General features: G+C 42.8%; 1 protein-coding gene and 1 pseudogene across 3 annotated transcripts; both read left to right on the forward strand.

Moving 5' to 3' along the window:
* The first annotated feature begins 111 nt into the window (after nt 1-111).
* Nucleotides 112-2214, forward strand: LOC115685605 (AAA-ATPase ASD, mitochondrial-like; annotated as a pseudogene).
* A 1717-nt stretch (nt 2215-3931) lies between these two features.
* On the forward strand, nt 3932-14598 carry LOC115687795 (inosine-5'-monophosphate dehydrogenase-like). Of its 3 annotated transcripts, none has more exons than XM_056314171.1 (5): nt 3932-4217; nt 10493-11483; nt 11770-11949; nt 12928-13182; nt 14042-14598. In XM_056314171.1, the coding sequence occupies exons 1-5, from the start codon at nt 4081-4083 to the stop codon at nt 14111-14113; spliced, it is 1635 nt and encodes a 544-aa protein (XP_056170146.1). In that variant the 5' UTR covers nt 3932-4080; the 3' UTR covers nt 14114-14598. The 3 variants fall into 3 exon arrangements, with proteins under 3 accessions (XP_056170146.1, XP_030469325.1, XP_030469333.1); XM_030613465.2 differs by lacking the exon at nt 3932-4217 and adding an exon at nt 7366-7745; XM_030613473.2 differs by lacking the exon at nt 3932-4217 and adding an exon at nt 7875-8244.
* Nucleotides 14599-22151: the final 7553 nt, after the last annotated feature.

The following is a 22151-nucleotide window of genomic DNA, read 5'->3' on the forward strand; positions in this document are numbered from 1 at the left end:
GTCAAGTCGATCGATCTTCTCTAGTCAGTCTCGTAATCAGAGGTGTCGACTTGCTGAGCACTTTCTCCCGGAGACTCTGGTCAGTCTCGTGGCTTACTTGATGCGGAAGAATGCTATGCCGTTCCTCATTCCATGTTATAAAGAGCACTAGAATGGCAATGAACTGAGAGCATTTTATGCTGACCCTTCATAGATTCAATAGAGAAAAAAAGGAAAAATTTGCCGGAGAGATGGGATGTTCCTAGAGTTCGGTTCGGCGATCGGCGGGTTGGTGGTCGTATGGGTGATTTTCCAGCAGTACATGCCTCCCCAACTCCGCAACCACACAGAACGGTACGCCCGCAAGTTGGCGAGCCTGGTCAATCCCTATGTCCAGATCGCGTTCCCCGAGTTCACGGGCGAGCGGCTCAAGCGTGGCGAGGCCTACGCAGCTATCCAAAACTACCTCACCGCCACCGTCGCTTCCCGAGCCAGGAGGCTCAAGGCCGACTCGGTCCAGGACAGCCAATCCATCATCCTAAAGCATGGACGACCACGAAGAGGTCACTGACGAATTCAAGGGCTGACGAATTCAAGGGCGTAAAAGTCTGGTGGTCCTCCGACAAAACCGCCTCCAGGAGCTGTTAAAAATTGTTTGGAAAAAATGTGTTAGTAGGAAATGGAATCGGAACGTAGTTGGACTTTGAGTCGTGTAATCACTCTCTTTTAGGATCAATTTACCTCACGAAGCTATTATAGGTTACTGGCAAATTCCCTTCAAAATATAATAAAGTTACGGTGAGAATACTGGATGGCAATTCCAGTAAATCTCCTAAAACTCTCTGCGAAACAATTGAGAAAATGGCTGTCTCGTTTTTCTCTTAAGGAAGGCGAAAATGAAGAGAAATCTCGTTTGTCCGAACGGTCATAAGTTAAAAATAAATAAATAAATAAATTGTTAATTAATTGCTAAGCGTGCCTAATATGTGCGTTAAAATCGCACACCCGCACGCGAATATCATGAGGTCTAGCCCACTCACCTATTTATCTCCATTTACAATAAATGATAATATCTTAACTTATAAATTGACCAAAACTTTCCTTTTTTTTCCAACGTGGGACAAGAAAAAAGCCTTATTTGTTAACACCAACAGGAGCATGTCCTTCTCTTTCTATCCCGTGGCCGATGAGCCGAGGCACTACCGGCTCAAGTTTCACCGGCACCGCCGGGAATTGATCGCTCGATCTTATATCAAACACGTTTTGACGAAGGGAAAGGCGATCGCCGCTAAGAGCCGGTAGCCGAAGCTCTACACGAACAATCCGAGCGACAATTGGTCGAGTTACAAGAAGAACAAGTGGAGCCACGTGGTTTTCGAGCATCCCGCGAGCTTCGAGACTCTAGCAATGCGGCCGAGCAAGAAGCGGGAGATCATGAACGACCTCGAGAAGTTCAGCCAGGGGAAGGAGTACTACGACAAGATCGGGAAGGCCTGGAAGCCTGCCGGGCACCTGCAAGTCCACCATGATCGCCGCGATGGCCAATTTCCTGAACTACGACGTGTACGATCTCGAGCTGACAACGGTCAAGGACATCACGGAGTTGAAGAAGCTCCTGATCGAGACGTCGGGCAAGTCCGTCATATCGTGATCGAGGACATCGACTGCTTGCTCGACCTCTCCGGCCAGTGTAACAAGAACGAGAAGAAGGACAACAACGACGGCGACCGGGAGGCCGACCCCATGAAGAAGATGGCCGAAGAGGAGCAGAAAAGCAGCAAGGTCATTCTGTCTGGCCTCGTCAACTTCATCGACGGGATTTGGTCAGCTTGTGGTGCAGAGAGAATCATAGCATTCACCACCAACTACATGGACAAGCTCGACCCTGCTCTTATCAGAAGAGGAAGGATGGACAAGCCCATAGAGATGTCCCATTGTTGCTTCGAAGCGTTCGAGGTCCTCTCGTGGAACTACTTGGACGTCGAACGCCATCCGCTGTTCGCAACGATTGCCCGACTGCTCGAGGAGGCCGACATGACTCTTGCCAACGTCGCTGAGAACCTGATGCCCAAGTCCGACGGCCAAGACACGGCGGAGGCCTGCTTGAGGAACTTGATCGAGGCGCTCGAAGCGGCGGCGGAGGAAGCAAGACGAAAGGCTGAGGAAGATCAAGAGAGGAAGTCCGATGGAGGAAAGGAAGAGAAGGAGGATAAGATTTCTGGTGAAGTGAAATAGAATGGTCATGCAAATTAGAAGGGATCACTTCCTATAAGTTTAGAAATTTGGGGTGTCGGATACAGAGCTCAAACTTAAAAGGGAAAATGAGCTCAAAACACCCATTTGCCATTGCGAAGGATAGCTCGAAATTATTTGTAACGCGGAGAAAATATTACATGAACTACTATTTCTGTACTATGGGCTTAAGTAATCCTAAAAAGTCGAGACTTTGCTGACACAAATCGCTAGTATTTAAGAAAACAAACACGAGAAAAGAGTCGAGGTGTAAGTAAGTTTCATCGACAAAAGCTCTTGTAATTAGAAGTGATCATTGATCGGGCTCGAGTGAGGTCAAGCCTAACTTGTTGCTCAGGCCTGCCCATAAAAAGAAACGCAGGTATAAATCTCCAGGTCAACAGAGTTTCTAACTCAATACCACCATCCAAGCCCGCCCCATAACTGCTCTTCCAAAACAAGGCTCGGGCAAGGCCCGAGCGGGGTCCGTGAACTGTCTAACCGACCTATGAGAAGGTCTTCTCGTAACATATGAGCATCTTATCGAATTCTTGTCATCATATTTACCTAGATATCTCTAATAACATGTCATTTGGAATCATGAAATGGCAGAAAAAAATCTATTCCTAGGAAAGATCCTGGTGATGTTATGTAGCTCTTGTGCATGTCTTTCCATAGGAAAAGAAATCAAATAATCTAATAAGATATAGAGACACATAACTTAATGGCGGATCCGACCCGGCCCAAACTCCATGCCCCGCGGCCCCTCCCCGACCCGGCCCGGCCAGGCCCGATCCGGAACACGAAAAACCGTTTCTGCCCCTCCCTCCATCATACGAGAACGCCTCTGCACCTGAAAGCTGCGCACGGAAGCCAGAAAATGAATTCGTCAGGATCGCCGATGAACGACAAGGATTCGTCAATGGCGGCCCTCGTGATCTCGTGATCGCCCGAAGGATTTCGAGCGGGATTCCCCGAAGCGATTTCCCCAGATGGCGCGCTCGCCTGAAGATCCCGAAACCCTAGAATCCGGCGTGCTCCTCGACTGGTACGTCAGCCGTTCCCTCTCCTCGCCCTTCTACGTCGCCGGGGGCGGCGGCGGCTCGCCGGCCTTCGGTTCCGAGTCGGGATCGGAATCGGAATCGGAATCGGACGGTTCCGGCTCGGCGGCTCGCGATGCGGAAGATATCGTCGAGGTCGGAGCTGCTGCTGGCGCTGGCGGTGCGGAATCGGGGCTGGAGATCGATTCGGATCGGCGCGGATCGGCTCCCGAATCCACCCGAGGCGCCGCGGCTGGGGAGGCGAATCCGCGAAGCGCTGGGTTGCGGGTGGTGAGCATCGATTCGGATTCGGATTCGGGTTCGGAGTATCTGGAATCCGAGAATATTTGCACGGTTGACCTGGAATCTCAGAGGAACCTGGCGGAGGAGCTCGAGTGGGAGGAGGTGAGCGAGCAGGCGCACGATAGGGACGGCGAAGAGGTGACGGTCTCGTCGGAAAGTTTCACCGAGGAGTTGGAAGGAGGAGGAGAAGACGATAACGATTCCGTCGCGCGTCATCTGGAATGGGAGTTTCTCCTCGCGGTGAACAACATGCAAAGGAACGTAATTTGGGACTCCGATCCTCATGCAGCAGCTCCCGATGATTTCTTTTACGCCGCGGAGTTTGACATTTTGTTAGACCAGTTCGTCGAAAACGAAGTCGCAATCAGGGGAAATCCACCGGCTGCGAAAGCAGCTGTCGATGATTTGCCTCTGATTATTCTGAATGAATCAGACGTACAGTTGGGCGGTGGAGTTTGTGCGGTTTGTAAGGACGAGGTATCGGTCGGGGATGGGGTGAGGAAGTTGCCTTGTTCTCATTACTATCATGGAGATTGTATCCTGCCGTGGTTGGCCATTCGAAACTCGTGCCCGATTTGTCGATACGAGTTGCCCACGGATGATTTGGAGTACGAACGAAGTAGAGGCCGGAGCAGCGGAGGAACGGTCACGTGGGATTCGCAGGTCAGTGAGGATTTCGAACTGTTTGCGTGAGATTGTCTGTGGCGCAATGTAGATAGTGCTCCTTTGGCTTACAATGTGTAAGATGGTTGAATTGCTGGCGATGAATGGATATGTTTGGCCGTGTTGTTTTTGTACATAACAATGATTTATACAGGAAATGTACATATGTTACATTGGGAGTGTCACCTTGGCCTGGTGAAACAATCAGTATAAGGTTAGATAGTCTTATTGTGTAGTTGGTGAATGATTCGCTCTCTTCAAGAATCAGCTGCTTATTGCCATAAGTTATTGTAATTTATTACTCGCTACTCTCTATGAGAAGGATATGATAAAGCTTTAGCTATAGTTGGTGAAGTTTGCGCTTGATTTTGCGTGATATCAGGAATATTGATGCTTTCCTCCATGCTTTCTCGGAGATGTCGGGAATAATGGATCAAACAATGCTCTTCATCTCTGTGGGCTCAAGAAAGAGTAGTTTGTGTTTGGCACTACATATAGTCCTGAGTAGAGAACTTTAGCAGAATTCGTCAAGCATTTACCACAAAGGAAGCTAATAATGGTCTGGCTACTAGTTCCTATTTGATTGTTGTAGGAGAAGTTTAGTTTGAGTGTTATCTTTTCATGAACTAGTTATTCTATTTGGGAGGATGTCGAGGGAAAGACTGTTAGTGTATAGTCTGTTTGCTTATAGGAGAGTATTAATTGTTGGTGGCGGAATTTTTTGGTAATTGTTTAATTAAATGTAACTTTAGAACATAGTTCTGTACAGATTCTGTTCAGTATTTGGAACACACTCAAACAATTAAATATGACCAAGCACCAGGATGAGTTGAATGTATTATCAAGCTATTACAATAAGTTCTTCAGTTTCCAACTCTCCGAGTTTCTAATAATCAAAGAGAACGGAGATGATCTTACCAAAAAATGGGTTTTTTTCAGTGGCCGTAAAAGTTAAAAATCACTCGCTCCAAAATAACAAGCAATATAAAAATACGTGAGAGGATGATTCGAAGGTTATAAACACTTCAAAGTTTCCAAAGCTTCTACCTCAATGTGGATGACAAGAACTAAACTTTTGGATACTATTTCATGTCCAATGTGATGTATCTCCAGGGATCTAAACCAAACGGTTCTCCCGGTAATCATGTCAATGAATTCTATGAATGCAGATTGGCTTCAAAATTTGAGTATCTGCAATAAGGATGCTGACAGTAATAGGTATATTTCATTTCCTATCCTCATCATCACTCAAGCAGAAAAAATGGACCAGGGAGACGTTGGATATCATCTCTGTTTTCTTTTTAATCATTATTAGAAATCGAGAGAGTTGGAAATCGACGGGCTTATGGATATTGATGTTATGGTGGCCTATTATGCTAGTCCAGTGCTTAGTCACACGAAGTGATCTTTGCGGTTTAAGTGACTTATAGTGTCTTGTGAGGCTCGCATAATTGAAACGCAATATGAATGATGTTTTAGACAGTCTTTTGGTAAAATGATGTTCCTTTTCTTTGTTCGGAAAAAACACATGGTAAGGTTGCGTACACCTACTTCTACCTGTCTGCGTTTTTTATTGGAACAAGAAATTCTGGAGGCAAATAAAGTGAAACTTCGGATACACTGCACATGTTCTCTAGAATGCAAGAGATATAGTGCAACTGATATGGCGATATCAGTTGCATTATCACCATATCCATAAAAAAATATGGCGATATCATCTAGGCGGGCATGGATATGGTATGCTCAAGCTTATGCTTATACTTATGCCTGTGTATGATAGAAATATAGGCTGAATAAAGATGGGTAAAGGGTTCCGTCGAGTGTTGATGGTTGCTAATCCTCACTTCTGTGTACCTGTTCTGAATATGCATTAGCACTCTCCAGGATGTTTCTCCAGAGACACTAGCAAAAAGATGCGTGCTGGGGTTCAGGCACGTAGGAGTTGATTTCTAGTACGACTAAAGTCAACTTGCTTTCAGTGGCTAAAGCGAATTTGCCATTCGATTTTGTAATATTATTATGGATTAATACCACAAAGAATTCTAAACTGGTACACTTGACAAATTTACCTAAACTAATTTTTTGACAACCGGTACACCTGTGACAAATTTATCTAAAATTAATTTTTTGATGACTAAAAATCCCAAACTGGTGCATTGCGGCAAATATACCTTCCGTTAAATTGGATTAATACCACGAAAAACTATAAATTAATAAATATGTGACAAACATATGGGTAAAACCTTAAATTAGTGCACTTGTTAACTTCTATATGTCATCTGACTTAACATTTTGCTAGTAAAATTTAATGGAAACTAATGGAGGGTAAATTTGTCATAAATGTACTGATTTGGATAGTTTGGAGTTTTTTATGGTGAAAAAATTTGTTTGAGGTAAATTTATCACATGTGTACCAATTTGGGATTTTTTGGTATTAGCTTTGTTATTATTTAAAGCGAATTAGTAAAAAAGAGCATATGCCATCTCATTGGTGTTATTTTAATGATAAATCCAAAAAATCCAGTTGTAAAATCCACCCACATTCTCGAAAGTAAATGAAAATTGCTTTCATAAACGATTTTTATCTTTTAATCTTTCACATTTTCGTAAAAAATCACATCTTTTACTATTATTCAATGTAAATATCGATTTATTCACATGTATTTTTTCAGCAACTTTCTCGAAATTTACATAATTTTTTTTTATCCGAGTGAAAACCCCCAATAAGTAAAACAGGGAGGAAGAACCAAAAGTCGGTCGTTTTCGCACTTCGATGGCTCTGAAAAATTTAGCATAAGCGCGTAATATTAGGCTTTTAGGTTTCAAATTTTCATACCTTTAACTAAAAAATTAAAATTTTACTAGTTTTTAATGTTCTTTTTAGTCATCCACAGCGACATTGAAATTTAGAAATGTCGGATCCGATTAAAAAAAGTTTCATTCTAGGAAGCTTTGGAACCGATGGACAATTCAAAGCACGACGCCGTATTAGGATCGTGCCACCTGGCACGACCGCACAAAATCCCCAAAAAAAGAAAAAAGAAAAATCCTATTGATTTTCCTTACTTAAAAGTCTTGGTCCGGAAGACAAAGACAACGGTGCCCTCGTCACACACGAGTCCCTCTCTCTCTCCCACTCGCTCGACCGCCACCGACGCTCCAGCCCAAAAAACCGAGCGGCCCCTGTTTTTTTTGGGGGCGCCGCCGCCCTGCTCTCCTTCGCCCGAGAGGCTCGCCTTTCTCGTCCCGTGCCTCGACGGCGGCGACCGCAGAAGGCCCCCCGGTTTCGCCTGAAAACCAACCCTTGCCGAGCAGCAGATCCGAGGGTCCCCTGTTTTGCCCCGTTTGTTTTTTTTTTTTTTTACCACAGGGACGGCTCCTTTTTTGTGTCCGGAAATCTCAGGGTAACGGGACGTTTTGCTTGGAGCTCGTTCGGCGTTTGCGGTTTCGATCCTCAGCGGTAACGGAAGTTTCACTCGCTCACTGATCCGGTCGTCCACCGCGGCTTCGCCTGAGCGTATCGACCAGGTGACGCTTCCCCCATTCTCTCCCCTGCTTTGAGCGTGAGCCGTGTTAACGCTACTTGGGTAAAATAACTTGGAACCTGAGTCTTTCCTGGATGGTTTTTGATGATATTGTCGTTCTAGCGTTGTTTTGGGTAGAGAAATTTTTCTTCGGTTCCGTAGCTAGGTCCAACATTCGCGGTGCCCGTGAACCGTTCGATGATATGCCTCTGAGAGGAAGGTATAAAATAGTTCCTGGAATTGCTAAAACTGAGACGCTTTTGATATGGTTCGCATGATACAGAGTTGGTTGCGTGTAGTTACTGAAATAACTTAATCCTTTTTTTGGTAAGACCTACATAGAAATATGCTACTGGCGTTTGTTTCATCAGCCGTTAGAAGACGTTTTGATGCAAATTCCCTGAATCCAATCCTTGTTTTCTCTATGTTCCCATGTTATCAACGGCGTTCATGGACGAGGTGGTGATGCAAAATCCATGGCCCAAGTGTTGACCATTACCCACGTATGCACCGATTTTCTTATCGTGCCTCTTTTATCTGCTTGCATTAATAATGCCGTGTATGTGTGGGTGTTATGCGGTTGGTGATGGAGGTGGGGATTGACGGCTGACGGTCCAGGTAGACGGTGGCAAATCGGTGATCGGTTGTGGCTAATGGGAGATGGTGTTATTCTCGTTTAGTATAGGATGTGGATTTATCGTTGTTGAAGCTTTGGTGTTTTGGAATAAATGTGTAAAGTGTTGGAGGATTGTGGGGAGTAAGAATGAGGGCTAATTCCAAATAGAAGCACCAACTTTACCTTGAGCGACAATTTTGGCCCGAACTTTTTTTTGTCTTGATAAAAATCACTAACTTTTACTTGAGTTTCAAATGTGGCCCCCGTTAACCAAAGCCTGAGATCTCGTAGATTGTTACAAGCACTTTGGCAAGGCATAGCTTTAGAATCTCCTTCGCTATACTTCCCAACAAAATCCATTTATTAATGTCCATCACTAGCGCCCGATATATTAAATGAGATCAATTGATTAATGTCAATTCAACATAGACTTCGAAGTTTCAAGGGGAGGGCTTGGGCTTGTTTCAGAAAAAAAGTTCTGGTCGTGAGCTTGGCGGATCTCATCTATGGCCGTCAAGAGACGGGTGGTGATCCACAACTTCATACTACAATGAAACGGTGGAGGCTGGCTAAAGAGATTCAATTTGGAGATCTTTATGACTTGTTAGTGAAGTAATGGAGACCATGAACAATTTCACCGTTATTCTTCAAGCTGTGGCTCAGAAAAGAAAATAATGAATAGTGTTTTAATCCAGCAACCAAGCGATGTAGATTTATTGCTGAGGTGAAATAGTCAAGTTGGACAATTAACAATTTCAAGTCAATGGAGCCAGATTTGGGATTTAAGTGAAAGTTGGTTATTTATTATGAGACAAAAAGAAGTTCGGGCCAGAATTGCTACTCAAGCTAAAGATGGTGCTTTTTTTTGGAATTAGGCCGTAAGAATGAGCGTAAAAGATGGTGAGAGAAAAAGCTAAGAAAAAATAGAAAAAACGTAATAGGAAAAGAAGACAAAAATGTGGAGGAGGATATAGGATGGGGGCTTAATTCGGTTAGGGTAGGAGATGGATTTAAGTTGAGTTTTATGGGCTAGTCATTATTTTGGTTGATCTGGGCTTAGCTTTGTTTACATAAGTTTGGGCTGTGTTTGAAGCCCAGCCCAAGTCTGTATTTTCGGATTTTAATTAAATTTTCTTTTAAAAAAATTTCGAACAAGTTTTAAATTATTAAAAAATCAGAAAATAGCATAGAAATAGGTCGCGATTTGGTTGTATGATTTTAGCACTTGATTTAGCCTAATTTCATTTAGTTGGTATGGTTATTGTTTTGTGATTTTAGTGGTTACCTTTGATATAGCTTAGGTTTAGGTAGATTGATCTTTTGGATAAGAAATCGGACTCAATTTGAATTAAGCTCATGGGAGTTGTTGTTCTGGGGCTTAGAACAGAGCCATGTATATTCTTTGCCCAACAAGTATCGGGTTTTCTTTCTCGTACTTTACTTTAATCATTTCAATACTTGGGTGTTTAATTCCCGCACTTTCAATTATTTTTTGTTCTTTTCCTTTTTAGAATGTTTAGGATAAGCCTTAGGACCATAATAAATCCAATGCATGAACACATAGCAACCTTTACGGTTCAAATTGGTAACAAAGAATGTTCGATCAATTTGATGAACATACCAACCAAGTTAAAGGTGCCGAAAAGGTGCTAATTAGACTATCAGCGTAATCAAATCCCTGATCCTGGATAATCTCTGGTAGCGTGGGAAGTGAGACAATCTCTCGTGTCTCACTTGGTTTGTAGCCGACCCCGATATTTTCGGTCGAGAACTTTGGATGATCGTAAAGAGTGGGCTCTAGAGTGATTTAATCTGTTCAGATTATGAGCGGACAGAACTTGATGCTATGAAAGTGAATTGTAAAAGACAAGTAAAATTGTTAATGTTGTTTTTCACTCAAATTTTGTAACGATAGCAATTTTTTATCCTTTATATTTGCTGCAAAAAAACAAAAAGAATGAGTATAATAGTGTTCAGAGTCTGCTCATTATTCTCACCACTCAATCCGTTGTAGATTTAATGGGAAGTCTGTAATTTGATTTTGAATTTGAAGGAAGGCTGCCAAATGGCAGGTCTATTCTAGAATTCTATGATCATATTTAGTCAATCTCAAAAGTGGGCTTTGACTACTGCAGGATAATGGAGTTCGAGGACGGGTATTCGGCGCAGAAGCTGTTCCATCAGGGTTATTCCTACACATATGATGATGTCATTTTCCTCCCGGGCTATATAGGATTCCCAGTGGAGCAGGTTGACCTCTCCACCAAGCTCACCCGCAACATCTCCCTCAACATTCCATGTGTCTCCTCACCGATGGACACTGTCACAGAATCCTCCATGGCCCGAGCCATGGCAGCTCTTGGCGGCATCGGCATAATTCATGCCAATATCCCTCCCTCCGACCAAGCCTCCTTGGTCAAAGCGGCCAAATCCTCCCGCATCCCGGTCCTCTCCAATTCTGTCTTTCGATCTCCCTCAGATTCCATCGTCTCCCTTGAGGATTTTGCTGACACTCCTTGTATCCTCGTCACAGACTCTGGCGATTGCCGTGGAAAGTTGGTGGGCTATGTGGCCAAGTCTGATTGGATGGACCTCGCAGACAAGGAAACACGGCTGGCTGATTACATGGTCAAGTCCTCTGATTTTGCCCCTTGGGATTTTGATTTGGCAAGGATGATCTCCTACTTTGAGGAGAAAGCAGGGAAGGAATTTACGCCAATAGTGAGTGGAGGAGAGATAGTAGATGTCGCGGGGAGAGAGGATGTTGAGAGGTTGAGAGGCTACCCCAGATTGGTGGGAGGGGGTTCAGTGGGTCCCAATGGAGAGTGGATGGTGGGAGCAGCGATTGGGACAAGAGAGGCCGATAAGGAGAGGCTGCATCACCTCGTCAAGGCTGGTGTCAATGTGGTGGTGCTCGACAGTTCTCAGGGAAATTCCCTTTATCAGATTGACATGATCAAGTATATGAAGAAAACCTACCCTGAGTTGGATGTCATTGGTGGCAACGTGGTCACAGCGTACCAGGCGGATAATTTGATCAAGGCCGGGGTTGATGGTTTGAGGGTTGGCATGGGGTCTGGTTCTATTTGTACCACCCAGGAGGTCTGCGCCGTTGGACGTGGGCAGGTAAAGCCACTTAGCATATTTTCTTTTAAGGCTTTAGTATAATAGGTCGGATGCTTAATATCTTTCTTTTTCATGAGATATGACTTAACACAGTGAGTGGACGACATACTCTCAGGGCAATAACTTCTTATAGAATAATTCTTTGTTTTCCAATTACTATGTGCTGAGATGATGGGACGAGTAAATGTCCTTGAAGTAATTTTGTCAATCTTCCTTCAAATTGCTTCCTTTAAGCACTCCTTCTGATTAAGATTTCCTTATTACCTTATTCTTGTAAACTTTTCAGGCTACTGCTGTCTACAAGGTTTCATCCCTTGCTTCTCAATATGGTGTGCCCGTCATTGCGGATGGTGGCATTTCAAACTCTGGGCACATTGTCAAAGCTTTGTCCCTCGGGGCATCCACTGTGATGATGGGAAGCTTCCTAGCCGGAAGTACTGAGGCTCCTGGTGCTTATGTGGTTCAGGTAATTTGCAGTAACTACTGTTTATGCGTAATTTTTATGCTCTCCATAAGGTGCCACATGTTTCTCATTGGTGAAAAATGATCTCTCTTTCCTTTATATCTCTTTTGCTGTTGACATGTGCTGTGGTTGGATGAAGAGCTCTGAAAGTCCTGCCCAAGTGTTGTTTGCAATTGGTTCTGAATTACTTTTGGTCAATTGAGCATTGTTTTCCAAGTGCTCTCTAAATAATATTTTTTTATCACTTTCCTAAATATAGATATTCTGTTTGTTGGAGTTTCAAAATGAAGCTTTCGCTTGTTCTGACTTCTGTCCTCTAACACTTGAAGAAATAGATGCAAGAACTGAGATCGTAATTTTTTATTAAACTAGATTTTTGGCTAGGGGAACTATACATGTTATTTCTTTAGCAGTAATTTGATTGAAATCTCCCAGAAGCACTTCAAAGGCAAGCTGAGAATCCTACTAGTTTTCGTTCAACAATGTTGCTAAACGAATATTCAATTTGTCATTTGACGATTTTGTAAGGGTTAATATGGCGGGGTGTGCTTCTTACTTCTTAAATTCTGTCTATACAGACTTACAGCTACCTCTTGCCTTCCCTGAGCCAGGAAAGAAACACTACTACTCATATGACTATCCTTTTGTGGAACATGTCAGGTTGTCCTATCTTGTGACACGATGGTTGCAGGGTTTAATCTTACTTTTATCTAGCTTCTATTAACTACCATGTGCATCACGTAATGGATACAAATGGATCAAATTGATATAGTCTAAGTGTTGATTTGGCTGTCATTGACCGCAACCATGTCATATGAAAAGTTGGTTATGGGCTTGGTCTTTTTTAAGAATTGTTTTAGCAGAAACATTTTCAAAATTAAACTGATAAGTTTGCATTTATCATCTTTGCACGGACTCATTTGGTTCCTGTGGATAATTTCTTCTGTCCTATATTAGTGAAGCATCTTTTGGCTTATTCAGGATGGTCGTCGATTGAAAAAGTACCGAGGCATGGGTTCACTGGAGGCGATGACTAAAGGGAGTGATGCAAGATACTTGGGTGACACATCCAAACTCAAGATTGCACAGGGTGTTGTTGGCGCAGTTGCAGATAAAGGGTCGGTCTTGAAGTTTGTCCCTTACACCATGCAAGCTGTTAAGCAAGGTTTCCAAGACCTTGGAGCTCAGTCTTTAAGAGATGCTCATGACATGATAAAAACAACTCTGAGGCTAGAGGTATGGCCATTCTATAGTGTTATGATTTCTAAAAAGGTTTGTTTTGGTTTTTACTTTTCTCAAAAGTCTTAATAGGTTGTCTGAATTTTAATTAGTGCTTGAAGTTTTATTGGAATCTGTTGAATGGTGCCGGGTACTTGTTAAGCAATTAATTAAGGGAATATTACAGTTTACGTTGCTTTAAAATATTATATATTATGCTTAAGTTGTGCTCAATGGTATCCTTTTATCCAATATTCTAGAGCATTCCCTTTCTCTTTGAAACAATGCTTGTTGAAGGGGAACAGAGAGATTTTTTTTTTCTTCGCGAATAATGTTGCTTGGATCCTATTAATGAAACTGAGGAAAATGGCACTATCATTGGGGTGTTTTACATTGACAATAAGTGTACTGGTTCATCATTTATTTTGTAAGTGAACGCTTGTCATAACTGTTCCCATTACAAAGAGAAATGTGATTAGTAAAGTAAACCTGACGAATTCTTAATTGGTAAGGATTGTCAGAATAATTTCAACATTGTTGTTGGATTGCTATTGCAATCAAAGACAGTTCCAAATATAAGTGAACCCCGAGAGAAACGTGGCTTTTTATGTCCTTACTTACATGTATTAGATTACGAAAGGTCGATGGATCTGTTTGATAAATTAGCTGAACTTCACTGTTTAGCATTTGTGTACCTTGCTGGATATACCACTTGCAAGCCAAACCTTTTACTAGATGGAAATTAGATCATAAAATCCCACTATTTGTAGTGGAAGCTTTAGTGAAATGAGTAATCGTTTGGTCTGTTTGTAACCTCTCACAGGTGCCTATGAGACGTATAATTGCGCAGTTTCCTCATGCTCTTCTTTTGTTACAGGTAAGAACGGGTGCTGCCCAAATTGAAGGCGGAGTCCACGGGCTGGTCTCCTTTGAAAAGAAACCGTTCTGAGGTTCCTCTTCCTGTCGGAAGTTGATCTTGCCAGGTCAAGCAACATCAAATTCAAGGAGCTGGCGATTGAATGAGCCATTCATTGTGTTATTGGCATTGAATGAGGAAGTAACTGCTCGGGAGTAGGTCATGGTAGCCAGAGCTCTCTTCGCGTTCGTTGGAACTTATCTCGAGCTCGTTTTTACGCCCTCACATATTTTAAAATAACATGGCGGATTATATCAAAGCTATCTGTAGCCGATTCTTAGATAAGGTTATGTAGGGATTGAAGCGGGGAAGCATTGGGGTTGGTTTTTGCTATTTAAAGGTTTTGCTGTCAACTTGATGAAGAGTTAGACCATTCACATTGTATTTTATCCCTGCATGTGAAGGGCCGGCAGGTTCACGAAGGTCTTTCAGTTTTCATTTTTCACGGAAAACGAAAATAGTTTCTGTCTTCATTTTTAATTTTCTTAAAATGAATTTACCACAAAGGAAGCTAATAATTGTCTGGCTACTGATTCCTATTTGATTGTTGTAGGAGAAGTTCAGTTTGAGTGCATCATTTCATGAATTACTTATTCTATCTGGGAGGATGTCGAGGGAAAGACTGTTAGTGGATAGTCTGTTTCATTGTTTTTGGGAGAGTATTAATTGTTTGGTGTCGGATTTTTTTGGTAATTGTTCAATTAACTTGATGAAGATATGGTATGCTTAAGCTTATATGCTTATGCTTAAGATAGAAATACAGGCTGAATAATGATGGGTAAAAGTACCGTGGAGTGTTGATGGTGGCTTAATCCTCACTTGTTGCGTACCTGTTCTGAACATGTGCATTAATACTCTCCAGGATGTTTTCTCCAGAGACATTATTAAAAGATGGATGCTGGGGTTCAGGCACGAGCTGATTTCCAGTACGACTACAGTCAACTTGCTTTCGGTTGGTAAGAGTTTTTCTTTCCCACGTGATCAATGACTGCCCCAGCCTGAATTTTACATCAAATCAAACTATCTGAGAAGTGAATGGTGACTTGGAGACAGATTTCCCGGTTCCCCCAAGTTATGGAATTTGGAGAATCTTTCGGCCACGGGCTCGCTGCTTCGGAGTTCAATTTAGGATTCACCTAAACAGTAGACTTGTCGATCGGCTCATATTTGATGGGCTGTTAAATGGATTATACATGGGTTTATATTCGCAAAGCCTAAAAAATAAGAGTGTTAAATGGGTTCACAAAATCACAATTTATCCAAACTCAATCCATTTTTGTAACTCTCTCTTTGCCTTTTATGAGAAATTAATGGACTTCTCAGGCTGTTTCAAGTTCAGAAAAGTCTTGGTGGACTTACAAGAGGAGTCTGACTTGACCCTTATTAATAATATCAAGAAGGCTTCTTTTTTTCCTCATAATTTCTTATTTTTATTAATATTGTAAGTTTCGTCTGTTAGTTATCGGAGTATATTTTTCCTTGGTTGCATTTTGCATTGTTATTTTTACGTAATATTCTAATATTAGTTCTTGTCATTGCAATCCATGGTCGCATAAATCATCTTCTTCAATATCTTACATTCCATTTAATGAAAATATCGATATCACGTTATTTTTTTTTTTTTGGTAATCGAGGTGTCCGGGTCAGCTTGCGCGTATCTCGACTATTCCTCGGGGGAAACTAGTACAGCAACCCACCGCCATGACCCTCCACTTAAATCACAAGTGCTCAACTAGGGAATCGAACTTGGGACCAGTGCGCCTAACCACACAATCCCAAGTACGCCATAACCAACTGAGCTACCCATGGGTGGGTCGATATCACGTTATTTGTTGCTATAATTTTATAAATTCACTATTAAGTATTAACTTTCTTTTATTTCTTCATTGTGAATCAATACAAAAATTGAAAATTCTGTGCAATATCGAAAGCCAATTCTATAACATCTTATAGTCCAAATGGCGATTTTATCCAAAATAATATATACACATGAAGAGCTTAAAGTGGTTAACTAGGTGGATACGGATTATCATAAGCCGGATTAAATATGGAAATATTTAGTAAATGGGTCGGATATGATATGGGTCACTAAATTTGTATTGCATATAAATGGGTTAAAACGAGTTAAATAGATCAATTTGGGCCGGACCATTTTCGATCCAAAACCCCACCCGATCCACCCATTTGACAACCCAACTTAACAGTGACTAATTAAGTGTTGTTCTTCTTGTTGCTTTTGCAATTGAGAACTGGAATTTCCCGCTTTGAAGGCTTGAAGTGGCTCAGCTGAGCGATTCTATTCCTGCTACTATGCGATGGCACTTTTGGTTGTTCTTGGATGCCATTGCGACGAAAGTAGCCCAACCCGAGGCCACTATACTCACGGAAGAAATTGTCTAGCCTGATTGATCATGTGAGATTTCATTGCCATGCCAACTAATAATCTTTCTGGTTTTAAGTTCATCGCATCAGCCTCTTCCACTTTCCCCATCATTGTCACCAAGTTTATGAATCCACGTACTGCAAGATCGATGTTATGTTACTGCTATAAGATAGCACGAGACATGCCCATTTCTTCTGCGGCAGAAATGATCTAGCTCGGCTGGAGAGTCGGTACGACTCCTCGGACGATCATTCACCGAAGATAGAGGAAATCGGTACGACTTCGGGACCAATGGCATCGTTCGGGGAGCGATGAAATGATTGTATTGTCGAGCGATGTCCTCGTCATCAATGTTGCTTCTCAAACATGGTAGAAGATGACAAATCAGATATGAATGGGAAGAACTTTTCCATTTGCATTATTTGGTTGCACATGTGATCAGCAGCCTAATGTTTCACGTGAACTAAAACTCATCATGCCCTACTTGTACCTTCTGCCCTATTGGTAGTAGGTGTGGATTTGTAGCTGCTCTTTCCTCGGATGTTCGTCTATTTACTCGCGCATTTACGATTCGATTATTATTGTCTGAAGCAAAATAATAAAAAAAGAGAAAAATTATCCAAAAAGTTATAAATCTATTATACGATGACCAATTCAGTTTTAAATTTTTTATTTTTTTAATTTAGTCCTAAACATTTTGACAACTTGCCAATTTAGTTTTAAACCTTTCAATTATGCCAATTCTAGACCCAAAAAAAAAAATTTATGTCAATTTAGGCTCCGTTCGTTTTGCGGAAAATATTCTCCTTTTGGAAAATATTTTCCCGGAAGTCATTTTCCTGGAAAATGTTTTCCGGAACATAATTTTCCGGTGTTCGGCGACCAATATGAAAAAGTTTAGGAAAAAAATTTTCACTGACCGTGGCCGGCGGCAGCGGGCGGGCGGCAGCGCGCGGCGGTGGCGGTGCCGCGGCGGCCAACGGTGGTGCCGGCGATCAACTTTCTCTCCCATGGAAAATATTTTCCCTCCCATGGGCAATTTTGCCTTCAATTTGTGGGAAAATGGTTTCCTCTTTGTGAAAAGAGGAAATCATTTTCCTTAAAACAATGAAGGATTTGGGGTGGGGAAGGAAAATGTTTTCCCACGGAAAACATTTTCCGCCCCGAACACGGAAAGCGAGGAAAATATTTTCCGAAAAAATATTTTCATAACGAACACAATTTAGTTATAAACATTTTGATGATTTGTTAATTTAGTTTTAAACCTTTTAACAATTTTTCAATTTAGTTCTTTCGGCCAATTTTGGAGGGAAATCATTGACGTGGAAATTTTTTTACATTTTTTTGAAAAATTTTCCAATTTTATTCTTTTTTTGCCTTTTTTTTTTCCTTCTTCCTCTGGCTGATCGTCGAGCCTTGGTGATGGCCAACGACAAACCAGGGACGAGGGCCGCGAGGTCGACCTTGCCCAACGACGGCGAGGTTGAGCCTTGTCAATGGCTGGACGACCCTCACCCACCACTGGCGAGGTTCAACCTCACCCACCACTGGCGAGGTTCGACCTTGCCCTGCCCCTGGTGAGGGCGAGCCTTGCCTGAGGTCAGCGATCGGCCAGAGGAAGAAGGAAAGAAAAAAAGAAAGAAAAGGAAAAAGAAAAAATCTATAGGTCGATTGACGTTGATTGGGAAAAGTGCCAAAAAAGTCTTAAACATTTTGCATTGGTGTCAATTTAGTCCTAAACCTTTTTTTGGTGCCAATTGAGTCCTAAACCTTTTGCATTGGTGCCAATTCAGTCCTAAACCTTTTGTCTTTGTGCCAATTCAGTCCTTTCGGTCAATTTTGGTCGGATTTTGCTGACGTAGACGCCGACCGGCCGGCGGCCGGTCACCAGCGCTGACGTGGACAACTTTAATAATATTTTAATATTTTTTGAATTTTTATTAAATTTTTTCTTTTCTTTTTTTTCTCTCCCCTCCCTCCAGCCGGTCGCCGGTGGCCAGAAGCCAGCGCCGGCGAGGCTCGCCCACGCCTGCCACTAGCGAGGGCGGCCTCGTGCTGGGCGAGGCTCGACCTCGCCAGATCCGGCGAGGTCGTGCCTCGCCCAGCCGGTGGCGAGGCTCGCCCTCGCTAGCGACGGTGAAGGCAAGCCTCGCCAAGGCTGGGCGAGGCCCGACCTCGCCCGGATCCGGCGAGGTCGTGCCTCGCCCGGCCCGCCGGCGAGGTCGACCCTCGCCCGGCGCTAGGCCGCCCTCGCCAATGGCCGGCGAGGACGAGCCTCGCCGGAGCCGGCCTCAGCCCCTCCCTCCGGCCTTCGGTCGCCGGTGGCGGCGAGGGCGAGCCTCGCCGGCGGCCTCGGCCGCCGGCCGGTCGCCGGTCCGACGATCGGTTGGAGGGAGGGGAGAGAAAAAAAAAGAAAAGAAAAAAATTAAAAAAAAAATTAAAATATTATTAAAGTTGTCCACGTCAGCGCCGGTGACCGACCGCCGCCCAGTCGGCGTCCACATCAGCAAAATCCGGCCAAAATTGACCGGAAGGACTGAATTGGCACAAAGACAAAAGGTTTAGGACTGAATTGGCACCAATGCAAAGTTTTAGGACTCAATTTGCATAAAAAAAGGTTTAGGACTAAATTGACACAAATGCAAAAGGTTTAGGACTCAATTGGCATCAAAAAAAGGTTTCGGACTAAATTGGCACCAATGCAAAAGGTTTAGGACTTTTTTGGCACTTTTCCCGACGTTGACTAGACAACCGCTTTAGCGATTTCAGGTCAAAATTGGCCAAAATGACTAAATTGACAAATCGTAAAAAGATTTAGGACTAAATTGATAAGTTGTCAAAATGTTTAAAACTAAATTGCCAAAGTTAAAAGATTTATGATCGAATTGGTAAATTTAAAAAGTTTAGGACTGAATTGGCTACCGTACAATAACTTTTTGGAATTCGCATAATATTTTTTTTGTCCTTGAATGTGATGCACAAGGAAACAAAATAAGCCATCAGAGCCAGCAACAAGGCCAGAGCAACAGCAACCCCCAATAAGAAAAGAAGGGAAGAAACAACAAATGGGTCGTTTTCGCACTTCCATGGCTCTCAATTCCCCTCATCAGCGTTCCACAGAAGCAATCAATCAAAGAGCACTCAAAACGGGAGAGACTGTCAAGATAGAAACATTGCCATTGGATTGGCTTTTGAAAAGAAAAGAAAAAGCCCAAAATAAACAAACGAACAAATGAGATATAATTCACATAAAAAATAGGAAGTGTTTAAGATACGGGAAGATACATATTGAAGAGGGGCTGACATAATGGATGGGCCTGCCTTGCTTTGTGCTGTCTCTCTCTCTCTGTTCTTAGCTAATGTTCCCCCAATTTCTTCTACAGTGGTCATTTCTGCTTATCAATTCAAAATTGGGATGCAAGACAAGTAATCACTGCTATTTATTTGTCCTAATGGATTTATTTGACAATGAATTAGTATAAGCGACGCGCGCCCCGATAGGTTGAGTCGATCATCGTGAAAATACGATGAGGCTGGGTTTCAGGATCGGTCGTGGACTGTGGATTGGGATTAATGTTCTCGACATTTGTTTTTTCTCCGTCGGCGATGTTTGAGAATATGTTAGTGATGAAGAAAACGCAATGTGTTATACATTTGCTTATGTAACACATTGGGCCAAGGCAAGACAAGAGCGAAAGCTCGATTGAATGGCATGGCGCGAATGCATCGTTTGCCTTTGATAGCTAGGAGGATTTGAACGCGTGCTGCACGTCTAGTTCACACAGAGCGCGCTGAGTCTTTTTTAATAGTTTGCTCAAGACAGCTCTCTACAGTGTCCTAGAGTCCATGTTCTTTCCAAGGGGGTTTTCATTACTATGTAGACCGAGCACACGGGTCAACAAAAATAGATTAGAGAAATGATCACGGCTCGTGCATATCCGAACCAGAAAAGGTAAAAACTGAGGTGGGCAGGAACACAGAGGGACAGAAACATCAGGAGGAACAAAGTAAGGAGATATCATGATGAGGCATGAAGCAACACAGTAGTAGAGTTTCAAGTCTTTACTAGAGCACACTGTCTACCAAAACGCACGCACGCACATCACGACATTTTGCATCTGTCGAGCAAAGGCATGGCCCCCTGAATGAACTTCACCGTCACAGACGATTTCGAGATCACAACGAGACATCTCCGGCCCAGATTTTCGCTCGGGATCTTGCGAATCTTGTTCGCCATTGAGAGTAGGGTATCTGCAACTTACGGCCTGGCCCCGGTTCGTGATATTGCGACAGCTCAAGTTGTCAAGAGCAGCGATCGTTTCACTTGATCCACTATGAATGTATGCGAAATGCCCGTGTAAGGATAGAATCGCCCGTCGGCATCAAGGGTGTGTGTCATGTGAATACAGGAGCGAGGAAGTGGAAATATCTGATAAATGACGGGTTTTCATGCTCGGGATGAAAAATAAGAATCACAGCCACTGATGGTTGGTTCCCTCAGCAGTCCAAGGGCTGTTTGCTCAGGCATCCCGCGTCCGCTCAGATGACCAAGAGGAGATCGTTAGAGCGGTCGATATTAGTAAGGGAAAATTACCAAAAAAGTCCTAAATCTATTATATTTGTGCCAATTCAGTCATAAATCATTCAATTTTATCAATTTAGTCCTAAACCAACTGATGATGTGGGTATTGGCCGTCCTACATGACACGATCGACGTTAATGTGGAAATTTTTTTTGAATTTTTTCTTTTCTTTTTTTTATTGTTAACGACTAGCAGGGAGCTATCGGCCACCAGTCAAGGCCCGGTGACCCCCGCCGACCACTAGACTAGGGTGTTCGAGTCCTTGTCGGTAGGTGGCAAGGGTTGCGTTCACAGCTAGGGGAGGGTTGTGAGCCCTTGCCTGCCACTGGGTGAGGGCTCGTGACCCTCGCTCACACAGTTGGGCAAGGGTTGTGGGTCACCGGTCCTTGGTCGGCGGTAGGCGACCCCCTGTCAACCCTTAAAAATAAAAAGAAAAGAAAAAAAATAAAAAAAAATATACCACATCAGCGTTGGGTATACTATGCAAGACGGCCGGCGTCCACATCATTAATTTTGGGCCAAAATTGGCTGGATGTACTATTTTGGCAAATTGCCAAAAGGTTTAGGACTAAATTGGACAAATTGAAAGGTTTAGGACTGAATTGGTACAAGTGTAATATGTTTATAACTTTTTGGTTCACTTTCCCGTATTAGTTGCCGTTGGATATTTGAAATGTCCAAAACTAAACTTCGAATGGTAACATCCAACTCGAACCATAATAAACCGTCCTGTTCCATTTGAAAAAGTTTCATCTAAACACACAATTGGAGTCGCAAAATATATTAGTGAGCCTTAAGAAATATGAGGACTATTTACCACCCAAGTAAAACTAAATCTCACAATTTTATGAATTAGCCTTCCTAGCTTCGATAATTCTTTTTAACTTAGGCAAATTTAGTGTTAATACTGTTCTAATTACAAGAGCAGTCGGCACCTACACATTCTGCCCTTGCTGCCATCAACATGACAAGTGGCCAAAACATGAACAGTTCTCTCTTCCGGTTCTTGGATAATCTAAGATGATCTTTATACCAACTTCATTAACAACAACGATAACGACAAGACACCATCAATTGCAAAACTACTGTGGTCTCCTAATCACCCA

This window comes from Syzygium oleosum, unplaced genomic scaffold (assembly GCF_021117445.2).
Source record: "Syzygium oleosum isolate NSW1041296 unplaced genomic scaffold, Sole_v2.1 Sole_v2.08, whole genome shotgun sequence".
NCBI lineage: Eukaryota > Viridiplantae > Streptophyta > Magnoliopsida > Myrtales > Myrtaceae > Syzygium > Syzygium oleosum.

What these genes read in the sequence shown, in the direction of transcription:
- LOC115687795 (XM_056314171.1), top strand. Translation starts at nt 4,081, where the DNA reads ATGGAGATTGTATCCTGCCGTGGTTGGCCATTCGAAACTCGTGCCCGA. An exon ending in GCGCCGTTGGACGTGGGCAG is followed by an intron (nt 11,484 to 11,769) that starts GTAAAGCCACTT and finishes TAAACTTTTCAG; the next exon opens with GCTACTGCTGTCTACAAGGT. An exon ending in AAACAACTCTGAGGCTAGAG is followed by an intron (nt 13,183 to 14,041) that starts GTATGGCCATTC and finishes CTTTTGTTACAG; the next exon opens with GTAAGAACGGGTGCTGCCCA.